General features: G+C 52.3%; 2 protein-coding genes across 2 annotated transcripts in view; one reads left to right on the top strand and one right to left on the bottom strand.

Annotated features, from left to right (window-relative positions):
- Positions 1–13,490, bottom strand: part of WNT5B (Wnt family member 5B) — a 78,260-nt gene extending 64,770 nt beyond the window's left edge. Inside the window, exon 1 of the mRNA XM_049822691.1 lies at positions 13,192–13,490. Within this exon, the coding sequence (XP_049678648.1) occupies positions 13,192–13,197 (6 nt within the window). The 5' untranslated portion in view covers positions 13,198–13,490. The remainder of the gene's footprint in view (positions 1–13,191) is intronic.
- FBXL14 (F-box and leucine rich repeat protein 14) overlaps positions 1–20,933 on the top strand; it is a 91,784-nt gene that overhangs the window by 24,942 nt on the left and 45,909 nt on the right. The gene's annotated exons all lie outside the window — the stretch shown is intronic.

The raw sequence follows: 20,933 nt of genomic DNA on the forward strand, positions 1-20,933 counted from the left end.
TGCAAATATTTGAAGTTAAGATGTCAAAATTTACGTCCCTTCAATAGCGTTTGCTTTAGCATGTTAACACTGTATCTGTGAGCATTTCCACTATGAAAATAGTTCGTTAAAATACTCACAAAGAGCGTGGAAGGCTCTTCAAAGACAATCAAACACCACTCTTCCTCAAAATATTGGCTAATACTAGCCAAAAGGTTTAAAATATTCACCTAGCTCATCATTGTTCCAGTGACGTAATGTTTGTAACAGTCCCACCAGTGCCGTACACAAGGGAGGATTCTGTGAGAACCAGTCTTCTTTAAGAATATGTCTCCTGCTCATTTAGATTAATTGATTTCACACACAGTTGTTTATGTGTGTGGCCTCCCTTGATTTTCTGAGCTCTCTTTGCTCCAAACAAAACAGCTTAGGGATGTAGATGGAGCCAATTGCATTTTGGAAGAGGGGCAATAACACCTCAAAGCCAAACAGAAAAGGACATTTCTTGCTTCAGAGACTTTTCTCTGGATTATTCTTTGAGGCAGTTTGACAAAAGCATGCTTCTGGGGAACACTATAAAACTGCTTCAGAGACACGCTGCACAGAGCCCGGCAGGAAAAAGTTCCCCACAATGGTGGGAAGGGGAAAAAGTAACTTCTGAGCAGAAAGATATATGGCAGTCTGTGATATTGCAAACAATAGACGACCAAGAAGCTGTCCAAATTTTAAAACATCATGATTTCATATAAGAGCCTGTAGCTAGACTGAGAGAACACCAGAGTCCTCATCTGTGCATGGAATATGTATCAGGCAGCTGTGCAGCGCACTACCAAACGCTGGTTTGAAAGGAAAATTTATCTTGGGAAAGAAAGCTGGATATTAATTTGAAAGCACAACACAGAGCAAGAAAGATTAACTGCCCTCAGCCTCTCAGACCAGCCATGTGGACACGCCACGGATTCAATCTGCAGTGAATTACAAGTCATCACACGCAAAGTATTGAAGTAGCCGGCCAGCAAAACCAGTGGAAATATACTTCTGCGGATCTGGTCGGAGAATGGAATCTCTGTTCCCCAAGAAGAGCTGGGATTTCAACGTTTGCCTGCATCCCAAATAGGGATGAAAGGTCAAAATATTATACTATTTCATGCCATGAACAATTCCAAATGCTTTTGATTTGAAAATGCGGGGGAAAAAACCCAAGATATTACTGATAGAAACAAAACATTCAAAATGTTTTACCAGTGTTTTCTCTGTCTTTACCAGCACTGTTGGGCCCCAGGCCTTGGGAACAAAAACCCAGGTTGATGCAAACACAGACCCACCGTCAGTGAAGGAAGAGTTGGTATGTGAAATACTACAGGAGCTTGACCCCTACAGATCGATGGGCCCTGATGTTATCCACGTGAAGGGTGTTAAGAGAGCTGGCTGACATCGTTGTGAGGCTGCTCTCCATAATCTTTGAGAAGTCGTGGAGATCGGGGGACATCCCAGAAGACTAGAAGAAGGCTAATGTCACCCCCATCTACAAGAAGGGCTTAAAGGAGGATCCAGGCAACTACAGGCCCGTCAGTCTTACTTCAGTACCTGGGAAAGTTACGGAACAAATCCTCCTGGGGCCATCACAAGTCAAATGAAGCACGTGATTGGGAAAAGCCAGCACGGATTCACCAAGAGCAAATTGTGCTTGACAAACATGATCACCTTCTACGACAAAGTAACCTGCTTGGCTGATAAGGGGCGAGCGGTGGACGTTGTCTACCTGCATTTCTGCAAGGCTTTCAATACGGTTTCCCACAGCCTCCTCCTTGAGAAACTGATGCGTTACAGTCTAGACAAGTGGTCTCTGGGGTGGGTGGGGAACTGGCTGACAGGCAGCACCCAAGGGTGGTGGTAAATAGCTCCTTTTCAAACTGGCAACCTGTCACAGGTGGGGGCCCCCAGGGATCGATATTGGGCCCAACACCATCTAATGTCTTCGTAAGTGATCTGGATGATGGGATCAAGTGTACCCTGATCAAGTTTGCTGATGGTACCAAACTGAGTGGGGAAGTGGACACTTTGGAAGGGCTCTAGAGCCACCTTGCAGGAAGAGCTGGATAGGCTGGAAGAGTGGGCTAACAAGAACCTTATGAAGTTCAAAAAGAAGAAGTGTAAGGTCTTGCACCTGGGAAAACATAATCCAGGAGTGCAGCGCAGGCTGGGATCTACCCGGCTGGGGAGCAGCTCTGTGGAAAGGGACCCGAGGGTCCCGGTGGACAACCAGCTCCATATGAGTCACCAATGTGCTGCTGCAGCAGCAAAGAAAGTCAACAGGATGCTGGGTTGCATCAACAAGGGCATCACCAGCAGAGATAAAGAAGTCATTATCCCACTCTACTCTGCCCTTGTCAGGCCACACCTGGAATACTGCATTCTTTTTTTGGTCCCCGCTGTGCAAAAAAGATGTGGACAGGCTGGAGAGGGTCCAGAGAAGGGCCACAAAGATGATCGAAGGACTGGGAAGCCTGCCATATGAGGAAAAAACTGAGAGAACTGGGTTTGTTCAGCCTTGAGAAAAGACGGCTTAGGGGAGACCTTATCACCATGTTCCAGTATTTAAAGGGTGGCTACAAAGAAGATGGAGACTCCATTTTTACATGGAGTCACATGGAAAAGACACAGGGTAAGGGGTTACTCCTGGGGAGATTCTTATTGGACACAAGGGGAAAATTTTTCACAATGAGAACAATCAGCCATTGGAATCATCTTCCCAGGGAAGTGGTGGATTCCCCAACACTGGACACTTTTAAGATTCAGCTAGACAGGGTGCTGGGCCATCTTGTCTAGAGCATGCTTTTGCCAAGAAAGGTTGGACCAGATGATCCTTGAAGGTCCCTTCCAACCTGGTATTCTATGATTCTATGAAAATGACATGTTGATCCAGAACAAGAGATTTGGGAATGTTGACCTGAAATTTAAACTCTCATTTCAGGTTTCAACTTAAAATGACATTTAAGTCTGAATGTCAATTGGAAACAGAAATCATTAGGTTTTGAAACATCACTATGGAAAAATATGTTTTTCTTCTAAAAAATTCAATTTAGACCAAACCATGTTTTCTTATGAAAGCCTTTTTATTTTAGGAGCCCCAGGTTTGTTTATTTTGCTGCTTGAGGATTGGGCATTTGCTCTAAGCATATGCACGTCTGCAATGGGCATGTCCACACTGTGGACACACTGGAGATTCCTTATAGAAGTCCAGGAATTTGGCATATCTGCACCCAGTCTTGTTTAGGAACCCGAAATATTACAGAGCACTTAGAGATTTTAATTTAGGGGAAAGGGTCCATGGTGTCAGATGAGTACTGGATAAACAGAAACCCACTTTGCACACAGATGGGGAGTGGGGTCTGAGGATACTCCTAGATGCCCTCAAAAGCAGCATCTCTTCATCAGCATACAAGATTACAGACCTCTGTCCAAAGGTGAGCTTCGCAAAACCTTGAAAAGCAAAAGGCAAATGGGCCTCTGGAAACATAAAATTACCTCTAATCACTTGTTACTTATTTATTATTAATTCTTTGCAAAAAAAACCACAATCAAAAGCCTAACTCCAACTCCAGGAATCCACAAAATTTCTGAAGACGTCTTTAGGCAGATGTATGACTACCAGCAACTTCTGCCCTGCGCAGAAATAACCAGCTGGAGTTTTCTGTGGAAGGGGGCACAATGAAAGAAAGCAGTATATCCCAAACACGGGATTGTAAACTTTGACAAAATGGGCAACTACGCCACTAACATCTGCTGCTTCGGACACATGGGACAATGGCTATGAACACGCAAGTCTGCGCAGCACAAAAACCCCACAGCAAGTCAATTTACGGCGACTAGTCACAGATGCAGGACTACAGATTACAAGTCATAAAGATGGTCTGGAAGATCCACTTGGCCCAATGCTGAGGTACACTGAGAGAAAGCCCTACCAAGGAAAGAGTGACAGGATCAAGTAATGAATTTGATGGGATGATGTTAGTATTAAAAGCCAAAGGCTCCTGCACATTTGGGCAGAGGAACTGAAGGGAAAAGTAAAATGTATTTAGGTGGAGTCACAACCGTGACTAAATGTCATGGTTTAAGTGCAGCCAGCAACTAGGCACCACGCAGCCACTCACTCACTCCCCCCCGCCCCAGTGGGATAGGGAGGAGAATTGGAAAAAAAAGTAAAACTTGTGGGTTGAAATAAGAACAATTTAATGACTAAAGTAAAATAGAATGCAATACTAACAATAATAATAATAACATATAATAATAGTAATGAAAAGGAATATAATAAACCAAAATAAAATAATTTTAAAAAAAAGATAAAACCCAAGAAGAAGACAAGTGACACACAATGCAATTGCTCACCACCCACTGACCAAAGCCCAAGCAGCAATCCACACCTCCCATCCAATGCCCCCCAGTTTATATACTGAGCATGCCGTTCTATAGTATGGAATATCCCTTTGGCTAGTCTGGATCAGCTGTCCTGGCCATGCTCCCTCCCAGCTTCTTGTACACCTGCTCGCTGGCAGAGCATGGGAAACCGAAAATCCTTAACTTAGGATAAGCGCTACTTAGCAACAACTAAAACATCAGTGTGTTATCAACATTATTCTCACACTAAATCCAAAACACGCTCTACCAGCTACTAAGAAGAAAATTAACTCAGCCAAAACCAGGACACTGAGCAGAGCAGCGACAGCTGCCTGAGACCCAAAGGGGGAACAGATCGTGCTCAAGCAGCTCCATGGCTTTCAACATCAGACCAGCACCTGCTAGACTGACGAACCTCCTGGATGACAATCCATAACTTGGGAACGGGTGTTGCTTTTGAGCTCTTTCAATCCCAGGCTTTTAGAAACCTATGCCCACCCCACGGGAGCCTCTGACGCCTGTCCCAAGATGCGAATGAGCCACAGTTTCCATAGGGCTGTATCCTCCCCCATCCCTGGTCCAGCTCCAGCACACCCTACAGGCCAGCATACACATGTCCTCTTGCACACAGGTCTGCTGGATAATCCTTCCCTGGCAATGGACAACGGTTTGGGGCTCTGTGAAGATCACCACCCCTTTTACCAGGAGAAAGAATGAGTGACTGGACCAGATAAGAGGATAATCTTCCCTGTTGCCTCAGTGAGGTGCAGGAATTAGTACAGGTGAGAGGCGAAGCTGTCCCTGTGGCTCAGAGGCATGCTCTGATGGTCACCTTCCATCTGCTCAGCTTGGAATCGACTGCATGAAGCACGAAGTTCACCAACTCAGATCTCGCACAGGTTTACCAAAAGTGGCGATGAACTGCCAGAGCCTTATCTCCAGTGAATTTAAAATACATCTCCTAGTTCAGCTTTGTCCATAAGCTAAAGTTAGGCTTAGCTAACACGAACTAACTCTGTCTAAACACAACCACTTTTCCTATTGCTTGTAGCTTGGTTTTATGCTTGACTCAGAAGCATTACCTGGTGTCTGTAAGTAGGGCCTGGTCCAGACTATCAAGTTTACCCCATAAAACCTAGTTAGTTCATGGAGTGAAAAAAAAAGACAGAATAAAAACACACGCCTCTCAACACCCCAGTGAACACTGTTGTGCTGACAAAGATGCCCGCATGGCCACAGCTGTGCCCACAGAATGAGTTGTTGCTGTCTGCCTTCACGGTCTTTGGAAAGGTGTCACAGCTACGCGGGCAGAAAAGCCCGGCATTGCTCTACCATAGATGCGACCTAACACGAGCAGTCAAATTCAGACAGAGATTGATCAGAGTAGATTGTTCCTGATGTGCAAGTCTGAGCTAAATGGCACCATTTTCTTAGAAGATACAGAAGTTTTACATGCCTTGTGGACAAAAAGTTTGGTTGTTACATGCAATGGGGTTTTATGCCACTGGAGCGCAACTGTCGTTGCGCAGAAATACTGACCCACTCTTAGGTCATCTCAGCATGCTAAGGAGACGACAACCAGCTCCCGAGCCTTACAGGATCGTGCAGGCTCCTTGGAAAATGGCAGAGATGCTGAAAGAGCCTGGGCAGCTACATTAAAAACTGAATATAAACAGTGCTGCACTTACCAAGCTTACCCAGCTGAAAACTTTCTTGCCATTAATAAAAAATAGAAGTTCATTTTGTACTTTGGCAAAACTCCCAAACAGCCTGTTAAGAATAGGTGGAAATGGGGAATAGTTATGAAAAACTGAAGAGAAATTGGGACAGGTAATTGGTCATAATTCACAGGAGCACTCACTCCACTCTACCTGTATGGCAGGCTGCAAAATCTCCGCAGGTGGAATAACAGCTGCAACCACCCGCAAGGCTGCAGATGTCGGTGAGAAATCTGGTTTGTACACACCATGCACTGGAGCAAGAGCTGACATTTTGGTCCAAAACCAGAAGCTTCCACTACAGTATGCAGAGTAATGGGGCTGCCCCATGAATAACTGCAGCATCTTGATACAAGCTTGTAAAGCTCCAGTTAGTTTTCAAAGATGCAAAGCTGAGCAGAATCAAGCGTGATGGCAGCCACAGGATACTCCAAACCGTCCCAGCTGCGACACAGAAATGATAATGGCAAAATATTTACTAAACAAAACCCTGACATTCTGCCAGGACCAATATTTACAGTATGTATTAACAAATCTGGGCCACAGCATATAATAAGGAAACCTCTAGAATTGCTCTATCTGTAAACAGAGGAGGAAAAAAAAAAGGAACTTAATTTTCTTTTGTACAGTATCAATTTTTTATGATTAGAGACAACTTCGGAGTACTTAGGAACACCTCAGAGAGTAATGAACCTGACAGTCACAAAATTATTTTTTCTGAAAAATGTTCCATTAATGAAGATATATTTGCGCTCATATGTTGCTCTCGCCATTCCTTGATGCATAACAAAGCTCAGAAATGTTTTCACGGCTAAGCAAGGGAGATTCTAATTTAATTTGCTTTAGAACTCCAACTTGTCCATAATAGAGGTGCTACAATGCTTCAGGACTCAGTGAAACAATGATGCCAAACCAGCCAAGAAGCTGAACAGAGAACAACTGGAAAAGGAAGATAAATTTACGGAGACCACTGAAATACTAGTATTGGTATGACGTTTGCTAACTCTCTGCCCTTAATGATCAAAAAACCAACCCAAAACACGTGCTCCACTCAACCACTTCAGTCTCCTTCGTCTCCAACTTGAGATGGGAGAGTTTACAGAAAACATCTTATATTTCCCCCCAAATCCTTCAAATAAAATAAGACTTAAATGTCACGTGTGTATGTATACACACACACACAGCATAAGGGTACAATGTTGCTGTCCTTTTCTTTCCCCAAGATCCTTCAAGCCTTTCTCATGAGCTATCGAAAACCACAAATTAAAGTAAACCAAGAACTCTTTTTCAAATCCCTGCGTGCAACAGTGCCATGAGCTCTCTGGCCACGAACCAATTCCCACTCTAGGAAAACTCACTCCATTTGAGTATCCCTGCTAGAGACCTGCATCGTGCATTATTTGATCTCATTTTGTTTTGCCTAATTCTGCTCCAGATCCCGAGATGAAGATTTGCAAAATGGGCTATTCATTTTGAGTAATCAAGTCCAGACTACTTAAGCCAGCCCACGCATCAGAAATAGCTGAACCTCGGAAAAAAATCAGGACCTTTGACAGTGTTTCAAGTCGGATACCCCAAATCACTAGTCATTGCTGAAAACCTTGGCCTTCGTTACCTTTCCTCTGAATATGAGAGTATTAAACACAAGGCCACCGGGTTAGCTCAAAGAGTGACAGAGGAGGCCAGGATTCAAACCGTCTCTCTCATGTGGTAGACCACAGCATTAGCTACACGACAAGCAGGCATGCCCGGAAAAGCAGAGATCAATTAGGGGTCTCTTGCAGGGTTATGCAGGACACGAATGGTTTGATCCCAATGGTTTTATTTAGATGAAGGCAGCTGCCAGGTTGGGCCATATTTACTGTCCCAAATTCTGAAACCCTAAAGAAAGGGAATTCTGTCCAGCCCTACCGACACAGGAGCACTCCCTCTCCCTTGCTTCTCCCTTCCTCCAGCTCCTCGGAAGCCCAGGGGCACATCACTCGGTTCCCAAACAAACTGGGACAAAAGCCAGCTCCGGGAAGCCGGGCTCCGAACAAAGTGAAATGAGGAAGATGCCTCCACGGGGAAGCACCTACCGACCCCAGCGCTGGGGTCCCGACAGGGGCAGAAAGAGGCACTGTCCTTTTAGAGATGGCCAGGGAGCTCCTCCGCGTGCCTGGTCTCCATTCGGGAGCAACCACAGCCAGAAGGAAAACGGCTGTGGGCTGCAGCAGGACAAGGGGAGGTTTCCTGAAGCCCACGGCAGAGTAAATACTCAGAGCAACCAGGGATGAGAGAACAAGGGACCCTCCAGTCCCGAAGGCTGTGTAGCCAGATTTAAAAATAAAACCTTCAAGTGGGGACGACTGGCTTGCTGGGGACCTCGAAAGAGCCAGCGTCTGCCAGAGAGAGGGAGCGAGCAGCAAACCACCAGCCCGAGGCAGCCAGGAAACGCTGCAGCGGGAGCCAGACCCACAGCTCAGCCACAAGAGAACAGGTCGGCTTAGGATGGATGAAGCCGGCTGGGGAGTTAAATTTAGACAGGTAAACATACCGAGGGGAAGAGACGGGGTTCACACAGCCCTCGCCGTCCGCCGCTGCCAGGGCCTGGGGAAGACCCCCTACAAAAACTGCTGGGGGGCTGTAGTCACGGGCTGGGCACCCCCGAATAGGGCCATCGGGGGCAAGCAGGTGGGGGAGTGCCCAACTGCGTGGACATTTTTTCCCCATCATTTGCTCCAAGCACCTCCCTGGCAGGCAGCATCCCCGGGAATCGGGAAAGCTGTTGAGAGAAGCGTGCAGGACACAGCGGCCCGAGGAGAGCCGCAGTCCTGGGTACGCATGGTGCACGGGGGCCGTGCAAAGGAAAGGTACCAGGGAAAATCCAACCAGAAACATGGGGGCCGCAGCGTCGGTGTAGCCGTTTGGGTGCCAGAGCCCTGCTGAGCTCCCTTTCTGCGGGAAAAAGGGGTAAAAGAGGAGGCTTGGCCATTGCTTGTGACAATTAATGCAAGAACAAGGAGTTAAAGTCTTGCAAACTCAGCCAAACTCTGGCTTGAGTCGTCCAGACCCCAAGGACCGGAGGGGACGCACAGCGCTCCTCTCCCCATGCTCCCTGCAGCCCTGCTGCAAGCCTTCAAACCCCACACTGCCCATTTCACAGCTCCCGAGGACAAGTAAAGGATCCCCACGCAGACAGCCTGCCATCTACGACGGGCTCCCCTTGCGAAGCGCTTTCGCGGAGATCGGCCGTGCACTTACAAGGTACGTGAGAGCATCCCTGCTCTGCGGAAACCGCTGTGCTGAAAAGCGACAATCTCCTTTCAGTGACCCTGTTGCTCTACCTCACGCAGCGCAGGGGAAGGCTTGCGTAAGCTTTATCAAGGCCTACGCCAAAGCTTGGAAGGGGGCGGCGGATCACAGGGTCTGGTCTCGTCTGTAATTCTGTCCATATGGTCTCAGCCAGTTATCTCTGCAGTGAGCCCAAGAACTCGTGCTCCAGTAAAGCATCTTTTCCAAAAAGACATTCGGTCTTTATTTGAAGATTTTAAGAGCTGGAGAAGCTAACGTTGCCTTTGGTCGTTTGTTCCGATGGTTAATCACCCTGCTGTTAAAAACGTTGCCTGTTCCTAACGTGAATGCATAGAGTTTAAATGCCCAGCCACATGCTTTAAGTTCTCCTCTTGAATTAGAAATCTCGCCAAATACCAGTTACTCTCAGTGCCGCTGAAAGCACTCAGGTATCACACCATGCTACCTCTTAGATTTCTTTCTGAAATGCTACCTAGGTTCACATTCCTTAAATGTCCCATTAGAAAAGGATTTTTTCCAGTCCAGGAAAAATTCCCATGGCTTTTCTGTGCGCTGCCTTCAGTTTTAATGAAGTCTGTTTGCATTTTGCCAGCAAGCGAAGGTCCCTTTCTAGGCAAAAAATGGAAGCAAATCACGGCCTGCCCTGTCTTACATGACAACATGCCTTGGCTATCCACATCCTGATTTTAAAAGTAGTGTGTTTAAAAGTCTCTCTGAAATGCTTATTGTGTGTGTGTCCAATTAATTTGGAAATGATGAAATGATTTTCACTCCAACTTTGATCAGCCATTAGAAAAAAGATCTCATGAATAGAAACAATTTATATTCATTTAAATGAGCAATCATGCAGTTTTCAGAAAATAACTGTTTTCCCTGCGCGCCTTGAAACCCAAACCCAACAACTTCAGGACAAAAGACTCAAGATCTGAAGCAGTCCAGAAACAGAGACCTACTGGGCTACAGAAAGGAACAAACAGCATTAAAGGTGACTGCACTGATTTATTCATTTTTTAAATTTCACAATATTTGATCTCTTCCTAAAATTCCTCCTGGAGACTCCACTATAAAAGAATGTGAATTTTTTCTTTAAAAAGGTGTGTTTCTGGTCTTTGCAGAATAGGTCTGGACAATACAATTGGAACATACCTTACTACCTGAAAAAAATAAGAAACCCCAACTTTCTAGACCCAGCTCTTTCAAAACTTCCATTTTTTTCAACTGACGTAATGAATCCTGGCAGATTGGGAGGGAAGGGGCCGAGAGAGAAGACTTCTCAGGGCTGGGAGCGTGCAGCCACAATTTCAGTTTCAGCTTTCCCTAAGCAGAGGTTAGTCACACATGGAAGGACATTTTCCTTGTACGTGCACTAGAGACAGGGGAAAGGACACAAGGGCTGCTTACAGCTACTGAGAGGAGAGGTGCTAATGCTGAAGGCACAGAAGGAGCTAGGGAGGGACTCCTGTCCAAAAGGGAGGCGTCTCTCGCGGATGCTCCTGGGCACAGAAACACAAGCGAGTGACGGAGCCTGGGAGCAGAGGAAACCCACAGCTGGAATGGGCCCAGCTCGCCTCCCCAGCTCTGCCTCCTACCCCGCAATGGCAGTTCAGCCTCATGCTTTTCTCTTCATATACTTGGCTAATTTCTTTAAAGAAGGAGGAAAAAAACCCCCGAGTACTCAGGCTAGCTTCAGTGCCACATGTGGCAACTTACCACATACATTGGACTCTTGGGGTAAAAAAATTCCACCTGAATTCCTGCAGTGCCCAACCTTCACCTTGGATAAACCCAGGTGTCCACGGATAGGACACCGGTTTAAGGGCAGTCTGTCTCTCCTGACAGCTTTGAGAAAGCCCACTTCTTTCTCTTTTGGGAAGAAGAGCACACACCCAACTCGGTTCTGCATTTACAACAGCATCTGTGTGTGCGACAGAAGACAGGCACCCACAAGCTAAACCTCCCACCACCAGAAAAAGCGGTCGCTTCAGCTCGTGTGTCGATGCCCAGCGGCAAATGTGGGCAGGAAGGGCAACGACAGACTTAAAGCCTGAGTGTTGGTGCCCCCCTGCAGCCCTCCCACCTGCAGGGGAAGGTGGGGGAGACGTTAGAGGTACACACATACCAGACAGGCTCCGAAGGGACAGACAGATGAATAGGAGTGTAAAAGGAGATACCTTGTGTGCCCATTATACACGCGTGCCTGAGGCTGTGCGGACACAAAAGCCCAAATAAAGGGCAAGGGGAAAGGGCCCTCGACGTGTAGGCAGACAAGGAGGCATCAGTGCAAAAGTCAGTCTGCGTGTGCGGCTGAAGTGTGGTAGAGCAGATTATATTGGAAACGTGCAGGCACACACGAGGAACACGAGGCATGCACCCGAGTTCTTGGCTATGAAGAAAATGAAGCAAGAACATAAATGCCGGTACATGTGTGACAAAAAGCTCCACGCGTCACCAAAAAAACCAGCCCCAGAGATGAATAGGTGAGTATGTGGGTGCAGGCAGCAGAGCAAGGATGATGATGGTCACATGCTGGAGTGCAGGCAGGAAAGCACTAAGACGCAGGTAAAAGTTGGATAGAGAGACCGACAGGGACGCTTACCTGGTGGCAAAGGAAAAGCACGAAAAACGTGGGGCAACGAAGTGCGTCACAGCACACCAAAAAATGTTTGGGGAAGTTATTTTACCCATACCGCTACGGGAAGTATTGCACCATAACTCCCAGAAAAAAACCAAGTTTCATAAAACCAGCGCATTTGTTATGGACGTAACTGGGATGCTCGCGCCCTGGTACCACGAGACCGGGCACACTGTCGCTACTTGCCTGTGCTTCCACACACACAAGCACCTTCTCCAACGCCACATGCGGCAGCCCGTGACGGCATATGCTGCCACACCACCGGCACGTGGGTGAGAAGGACGGCGTGGGCCGGGGGCTTGGGTACGCTTGGGAAAGCCACTGCGCTCACGCTCAGGGAAAGGGCCCTCATCCGAGAGCAACATCCCTCCGCTCAGAGTAATGTCCGTCTTACCAGAGGAACACCTGTGTGGCCCAACTCGTGTCTGTCACGCCCAGGGAAGATCCCTTTCACCAGCACAACGTCTGCCACCCCACAGGAGCATCCCTCGCGCCCCAGCAACGTCCCCCACGCCAGGGTACAGCCCCTCACGCCCCAGCAGCGTCTCTCCTGCCAGAGCAGCTCTCTCCCACCCCAGTAACACCGCCGAGGCCACCCCGCCACCGGCTCTAGCCCCCTGCTCCGGTCACCCTTCCGCTGCTCCGTGTCCTGGGGGGCGGCTCACCTGGGGGCTGCCGCCCTGCGGCGGCCGCGGCTTAGACCCCCGACGCCCGCGGATCCCCGACGGCCCCTCTCCCCGCCGCGGGCGCTCCGCGCAGCCCGGACGGCCCTACCCACCCCCCGGCCCCCCGCAGCCCCCGCCCTGCCCTGCCCTGCCCCGACCGGCGGCCGTAACGGGCCGGGGGGGGGGGCCCCCGGGCCGCGCCGCCGGGGGTCGGCGGCGAAAGGCGGCCGTGCCTCCCGGGCTGGGAGAAAGCGGCGACCCCCCCCCCCCCACCACCACCACCACCCGCCCCCCTCCGCCTCCCGCCCCATCGGGGGCCGCCCGGGGAGGCGTCCGGCCCCGGGACGGGACGGGCCGGGCCCGGGCAGCAGCGCCGCCCGGCACGGCGAAACGCCTCCCGCCCCCCGGCCTCCTCCTCCTCCTCCTCCTCCTCCTCGCCCCCCCGCCGCCGCCGCCGCCGGCGCCGCCGCCCTCCCCGCCGCCGCGGGCCGGGGCCGCCTCCTACCTGCATCTCCCGGGCGCCGCGTCCCCGGGCGGCGGCGGCAGGTGAGCGGGCGCCCGCGGCGGGCACGGGGCTCCGCACCCCCCTCCGCGGCGTCGCGGCGGCCGGAGACCGCGAGGGGACGCACCTGCCCCGGGGGCCGCGGCCCCGTCGCCGCGCCGGGCCGAGCCCCCCCGCCGGCAGCGAGAGGGGAGCGGGGGGAAACCGCCGGCGCTGCCCTCCCCGTCGCCGCGGCGGCGCTGGGGCTCCGGGAAACGGCGGCACCGAGGGCGACTCCCGGCCGAAGTTGGCGGCGGCGGCGAGTGCCGGGCCCGGGAGGTGCCGGCGGATCCCGGGGGCTCCGGCCGCCTCCGCTCCGCCTCCCCCCGCCCCGCGCCCGCCCCCCGCGCCCTGCGCCCGCCCCGCCGCGGGCACCGCCGCCGCCGCCGCCGCCGCCGGGATGGGGCTCGCTCGAGGGGGCGCGGCGGCCTCCCCCGCCGGGGCGGTCCCGGGGATGGGGCGGCCGGGGGGGGCTGGCCCAGGGGCCGAGGTGCGGGCCCGCTGCCGTCGGGGGGGGGGGGCCCGTGCCGGCGGGTGGAGGGGGCGACCGGAGATTGGGGGGGGGGGGGGGGAAACCCCCCGGCCCTGGACCGGGCTGGCTCCCCCCGGCTGCGGCGCCTGTAGCCCTCCGGTCCCTGCGGGCCCCCGCCCCGGCAGCACAGCCCACTCTGACTCGTGGGTCGCCCACCCCCCGCGGGCTGCCAGGCCCCGCCACCCCCCGCAGCAGACAGCAGCGCACTGCCACGCGTTTCTCGCCGTGGGTGCTGACGGGCACCGTGCCCATGTGGCCCCTGGCCCGGGGGCCAACGTGCTGGGAGGCAAAGCCCCTCCGGCGCGGGCAGCGGGGTTTCTGGCTCCCGCCAGAGAAGGGCTTTTGACCTGGTGACCTGCTGCTTCGGGCCGAGCGGGGATTTTTTGGCATCTGTCTCGCAGTGCGGGCAGAGCTGGGGCGGGTGCAGAGAAGGTGCGAAGGAGGCAAAGCCTGGTTCGGGGACGCTGTTAAAAACGGCTGGCGAAGTTTGGCAGAGGAGGAAGCGCACAGCTTTGCGTGAAGCTCTTGATGGGGCCGGCTCTCGACAGGCACATCCATCCTTCGCCTGCAACACCAGGAATCACACCGGGGGCTCTCCCCCGCCTTCTCCTTCCATAAAACTTCACAGATTCATGGCCAGATCCTGTTCTCACTTTTCCTGGCAGAAGCAGGGGAGTAGCTGCACAGGCATTAGCAGGACCACCGCAAATTTATGTTGGTGTAACGGAGCGGTGCCTAGCCCTGGGGATCGTTGGGCATCTCGGTGCGTGGAGGCAGGATTTACGTGCCCGGCCTCTGAGCTCGGCGGCAGCTCTGCAGCAGCCAACGAAGCCAGGATTTACGCTTGTTGTGTTGGGATCCCCGTCTGCGGGCCCCACAGCATCGAGCATCCAAAGTCTCCGCGCAGCAGGAGTCGCAGAGCCTCGCGCGCGGTGCAGGGAGCGCCTTGCTGCTCCCGTGCACGCACAGCTGCACGCAGATGAGTATCCGAAGGGAGTTACATCAGGGAGGCATTTGGCCCCTTGGAATGACTCAAATTTGTACCGGGTTGGGACTCAATGGAGCTTGAGGCACGCACCTCTATGCGAGTGGGGGGTTTCAGACAGCTCTGAGCATCCGTTCAGGTTCAGAGTGGAAATACTCACGTGAGCTTTTGTAGAGGAGCAGGTAAATGTTTGAATGCAGGCTACAGGGTACGAATAATTGAAGGCCCCGAGTGTCTTAATTTATGACCAACTGTAGCAGTGTTTCCCATCACTGTAGTCATTAATGATACTTTCTTTTAATGGGAATAGGAGATAGAGGAGGTACAGCTGGAGGTAAATAGTAACCCAGTGTTTGTGGTAGGAAATAAGGAGCCATTGTCCTCAGCACTATGTAACTAGAAAGATAATAGTTGGTACAGCAAATACCAACTAATTAGAGGGCAAAGGCAGTCTTGAAATTGCAGCTGGCTGCAGGAAATTCTGGGTGCCAGCCTTTTTGCTCCGAGGTAAAGCCGGTTTACCATATGGGCTGTTGTTCCCTGCTTGTCTGTCAAACTTCTAACTTGCACGTTAAGGCTGTGGAGGGCAGGGGTGAGGTGCTGTTTTCTAGGTCCCCTCTTGGGGACCTGGAGGTGTGAAGCGGAGCGTCATAGAACTGAGGCTTGGTAACAAATTGCTTGGCCTGTTGAGTAACATGCTTTTCCACTTTGGTGCTACAAGGGAGAGCTGGCCACAATGGGTCGGCAGGCCAGAGATCCTCATCGGTCCTCACGGGCATCTTCCCGGGGCTGGCACTGCTTCACGCCCCGCGATGGTGCCTTACATCAGGCTTAGAGCTGGCAGGAGGGGAAGGCAGAGCCACTGTAGGACCAGCAGCAGAGACAGATGGGCAGGACTGGATACATGTTCTCCTTAAAACCTCCAGCTGTGAGCTGTGTGAATTATTCAAAAAAGATCCCAGCTTATTGAAAGACCATGCTGGCTTCAGTGTAGTCCATGAGGAAGGTGGGACTTCCTGCAGCTTTAGTCCTTCCTTGCTGTCTCCACTCTTGCTTTGGCGGGACGAGAAGAGCCGTTGGGAGGCAGGTAGGCGTGTGTCAGTCCCGTGGTGGTGCTGGGTGCCAGGAAGGGCAGGAGGGACAGCTGGGGGTGCACACCTTGAAAGCTGGGTGGGAGCGGGCCCCTGGCTGGCTGCTTGAAGGGCTGGAGTAGAGGCAGAAGGTCCTCCGCCAGCAGGAACAAGCTGCATGGCCCATCTGGGAGGGTGTGTGTCGCACAAGGGTGAAGACTTGGCACTCCTGCCAGTGCTGACAACAAAAAAACATAGAATGAGTTGGTCATGGTGCTTGCGTGAGTGGCTGAAGACAGGAGACCACCTATTGCTTTACCTCACTTTTTCCTCTCTGCTGAAATGTCTTTGATGTTTTTCTCCTGTAAGGAGAAAAGTTGGTTGCCTTCTTTCCTTCTAGTTTCTCCTGCAAGTTTGCTTTATCCTCCACCAAAACACCACCCTATGAATATCATACCATAGTTTTTGTCTACTCCATCTACAGAGGAGGACAGATGAGGAAAGGGCACTTGTACCTGGCCAGGGGTGAGCCTCAGTAGGTACTGGGGGCACCAGCTGCCAGTAGGAAGGGCTGCTGTCTAGTCTCAGCTGCCGAAGATGTCCTCCAGATGTTCTTTAGAAGATGTCCTGATATGATTAAGCCTCATTTATTTAATAATGAGCAGTGTCCACAACTGGAACTGGGCAGGGTGTGGACTTTACTCTGTGACCAGAGTCTGGGATGTGACTGATATTGGTGGGAGACACTGTCACAGCACACCCAGGGAAGATGTTACATCTGATCAGTTGCAAAAAGTAGCTTAACCCATGCAGCCCCCTGGACACCACAAGCCGTTTTACTTCTCTTCATTTCGCTGAAACATTCCTATGGCTCCAGTCGCCCTCACGCTCCTCTTTCTCTTCTACTGCACAAATCGGTGTTGTGTCTCTCACCTGGCTGGCTTCTGCTCCTGGTGAGCAGGAAGAGGGTGGGGAAGTGCTCAAACTATTTGGGATGTGGAAATACTCGGCTCACTTGGCAGAGGAGAAGAGCAATTTAAAATGTATAAGGAACATAAGTCCTTCTCAGTTAATGGCACGACCCTGCAGAATATATTCAGAAGTAGGAGATCTTATCACTAGGATGTCAGCCATGTGGCTCCAACTTTTCTTAATTTAGATTTAGGCCCAGTCTAGCGTTTTTGTGGTACTCATAAGCTCTGATCTCTTGGGAAGTTTCTTCCACCCCTGTTGCATCTGCACAATAAGCTTCCCCCTAGTCAGATGGTCCTATGTCCTCTCTGCATGCAGGGCAGAGTCGAGGCCGAGATGATGCCTATTTTGCGACAGCTTGCAAGGAGTACTCACTATGCTTCTTTCATTGAGACGGACCTTTTTTTGTCCTTTAATTACCACTTGCCCCACACTCCTGTTGGTGGGATTAGTAGCAGTAGAAGGAACAAGTCAAAGGGATTGAATTTGTTGTGAGGAACTGGACATGTTTCCAGCAGTGAGATTTTTATGAGTCAAGGTAGAATTCATGGAATGAAAATCTGGAAACGGGAAAAAAAAGTATCATGAGCTTCTGCCAAAGGAGGGCTCATTCCAGATGAGTTACCTGATCTGACGTGCCTCACAGGTGTGAAAACCTTCATTGACCCACCCCCAAGTTCTCTACCTGCCCCTGCAAACGCTGAAGAAAACCACCACCTTATTCCCAGCCACTGCCCTCGTGGGAAGCAGCCAGTTTCCTTGAGGCGTAAAGCTCATGACCTGAGAATTTGTGGCACTCCACAAAAGGAAATATAGGCTAAACTTCTGAAACATTTTCTAATGTTGACGTCTTTCAAGTGATGGAATCGTCTCCCTGGGGAGATGTGGATGCTCCGCTTCTTGAGTCAGGGAGACAGGACTGGACAACGCACAGGGAGACGTATTGTTGGGAACCTTACTGCCCCGTCCCCGGGAGAGACAATGAGGGGGGGAGAGAGGAAATAAATGAGATGACTTGAATCATTTCCAGCTCTAATTGCAATGATCTTGCAGTAGTTTTCCCAGCCCCAAGTGTAACATTAACCATCGAAGCACGATTTCACCCACGGTCAATTAAACCAGGATTCATCTGGCCTGACATCACCACGTAAAACCCATCCTAGACTCAAGGACACCCCGCTGAGAAGAGACAGAAGCCAGACAGGGGCTCCATGAGGTGGGCAGAAGCTGCTGCCTTTGGAGGTGGACATCTCCAAGCGTGCTCTTCCCCTCCGCCAACACAGGGCCCAAAGGGCACTGCAGTAATTGTAGGATACGCGTTTGCCTTTCCTCACCTCGGTGATGCACCAGTAGGGTCCCTGGGAGTGATCCCCCTTGTCTGGACGGTGCTGCTGGCTGGGGGGGCAGCTCCAGAGGTCAGATGGAGACAACCCGCAATGCTGGCTGGTATGTGCTGCCCTGCCAGATGGCAGGCTACCTCTTCGCGTTCGGTGGCTACAAATGTTATCCTCTGTCCGGTTTGCCCCCGACCTCCTGGTCCTCCAAAGCGCAGCTCTGGGAAGCCCGTCAGGTGCCCACAAGGGATTCAGTGTCTGGAGCTGCATTTCTGCGTGTCGAGCTCCGCAGGGTGCAGGGCAGGTCAGGGTCAGGCTCTCCTGCGGCAGATCTCCTACGGCTGCGGCCCTCCTCCTTGTGACTCCTTTCTCTTCCTCCCTGGTCCTTGAACGAAGGGGTGAACCGAGCCAATTCCTAGGTTTTGAATCCCAAGAAATCAAATAACGAGAAACCCTTGTGAAGACACAAGGATTTAAAGGACGTGGCAGTAACCAGACGGACCTGGCGGCTGCGGTGGGGTGAAGTCCTGACTTGCCTGGCTCCACGTAACCTGGTAGCAAGGCTGGGGAGAGCACGCAGAGTTCATGCCTCCTCGTTCAGCACTTTAATCATTAGACAGGCGCTCCCGACAGCGGGCTCTGTGGGCTGAGCGAGTTAAAGTGTAACTGCCCTCCTCAGCGGCCCCCCAGCGAGGAGCCCCGGCTCGCGTGACCAGGGCAGGACCAGCCTCCCACCCGAGTCCCACCAGCTCTCACTGCTGGCTCGGGCAGGGACGCAGGGTTGGCCCCGATCGCAGGCTGGCGTGGGGGTAGCTGCCCCGCATCCCCTTGGTGGCCGTGGGGGTGGACCAGGACCCGGTAGGGTTTTCTCCCACGGAGCTGGGAGAGCTTCCCCATCCCTCCCTCCCGTGGGCAGATAAGCATCACCTGGCCCCATGGCACTGACGGGCGAAGAGGACAGGAGATGCCCCCCGGGGCCAGCCCGGGGCACCCAGCCCTGTGCCCTGCCACGGGTAAGGCCCAGGGCTCCATGGTTTGGGGAGGTGTAGGGCCACAGCCATAGCCAGACGGTGAGGTAATCTGCCCCCCGACTCCCCTCCTCTCAGACCAAGTCTATTGGTCTCTTCTACTTGGCTTAGACCCCGAGGCAAAGAGCTGTACATCCTTTCCAAAATTTTTATCGGCATGAATTATGACAACTCTGGATACTCTTATTGTCTGTTCGAATGGCCGATCCCGTTCTAAAGTCTTACTTAATTCTTGGCCTCGGCTGCTTCCTGTGGTAATGAGCTCCAAAGCGTAATTAAACATGGTCTGTGATAGCAACCATGTGATGGGCTTCACCAGCGGCAGCAGCGCACGGGTGTGCATGCGTGTGTCTGTGTGTGCATGCGTGTGTGCAGGCTGGGGTGCACGGGAGGCGACGCTGCAGCCCTGCCCGCCTGCAGGCAGGGCAAGCATCGCCTTGCGAGGACAGGAGCAACCCCAGGGTGCAGCCGGGCTGGCACTGAGGCCACAGTGCTGGGGCTCTTCACCCCGAGTGCTGTGACAGAGGGCTTCCCCCAACGCCTGACTGTCAGGGAACGACAAAACCCAAATTCCTGCCCCGCGCAGTCGGAAGGAAGCGTTCACCTCGCCAGCCCCCTCCCTCCGGATTAGTGAAACGATGCTGAAGTCCCACAAATCTGGCAAGAAGATGTCCCCGAACAGCTGAGCATCCACGGGTGGTTTTGGGGAAAGTGCACACGAGGCTCTAGCTGGGATCTGCCAGAAGCAGACGAGCCCCGGCATCGCCCTCTCCTGCGGTCTGCAGCTGCTCAGGGGCTGCAGCTGGGGTGGGAGGGATGCGTGCCCCTCTGTGCTGTGGTCCTTACTGCAGCAGAGCCCCTTCCCCAGGATGGCACCAGGGGAATCCTGGCCAATGCTAAGGGTTTACTTTGCTCCACTACATGCTCCCTAATTTTACCATGAAATCTCTTTCTCTTTTCCTTCCTTCTTCCCTCTCTCCCTCCCTTCCTTCCTTCTTTCCTTCCTTTTCTCTTTGTCATTGTCTTTCTTTTTCTCCCCCCCCTGCCCCAATCGTCTCCCTTTGTAATTCCTTTCTGCACTTGCTCAAATGTTCTTCTGTAATTTCTTTCTTCGAAAGCAAGACAGGCCTCTGGCTGGATCTGGCACTGACGAAATGAAAGGGGATTATTCTCCTGATAATCACTGGGATTAATACTGCAGAGCAACTTCAGCTAAAGGAGGAAACAAACACAGCTCACATGTCACATCCAGCTTTCCTCTAGACCGTGCAGATGGGTGGGCTCATGCCCGTGGGGAGAGGCGGAGGATGGTCTAACGGGGTCGAGCCCCCTCGCCCTTGCCTGGCCCCACAGGCACTGTTGCGGGTGGGCATGGGGGGCAGAATCCCCCAAAACCCAAACCCGACATGAGAGCCTCTCCCTGGGCTTGCTCGGTGCCTCTCTGTGTCACCGCTGGCTTGGGCACTCCAGGCTGCGGGGCCAGCCCGACGCCCTGCTTGGGTGGCCCCGGGGGCACGCAGGTGACCCAGCTGGCTTCTGGGGCAGGTGGCACACGCTCCGCGGCAAGGGAAGGGAACGAAATGTGCTGAGATGCCAAGCCAGGAGGGTGCGACCAGTGCCACCCTGCCACCAGGGAGCTGGGACAGCGGGCAGAGGCTGGACGGGGTCGGGAATGTGTCGGCGCAGAACGGGAGGGTGGGACGGAGCTGCTGGGACTGCAGGGCTGCAGAGGGAGGCACAGGGAGGGATAATATATATGACATAATGTACGTCTGCCAGGCGCGT

The sequence above is a fragment of the Accipiter gentilis genome, chromosome 18 (genome assembly GCF_929443795.1).
Source record: "Accipiter gentilis chromosome 18, bAccGen1.1, whole genome shotgun sequence".
Classification (NCBI taxonomy): domain Eukaryota; kingdom Metazoa; phylum Chordata; class Aves; order Accipitriformes; family Accipitridae; genus Astur; species Astur gentilis.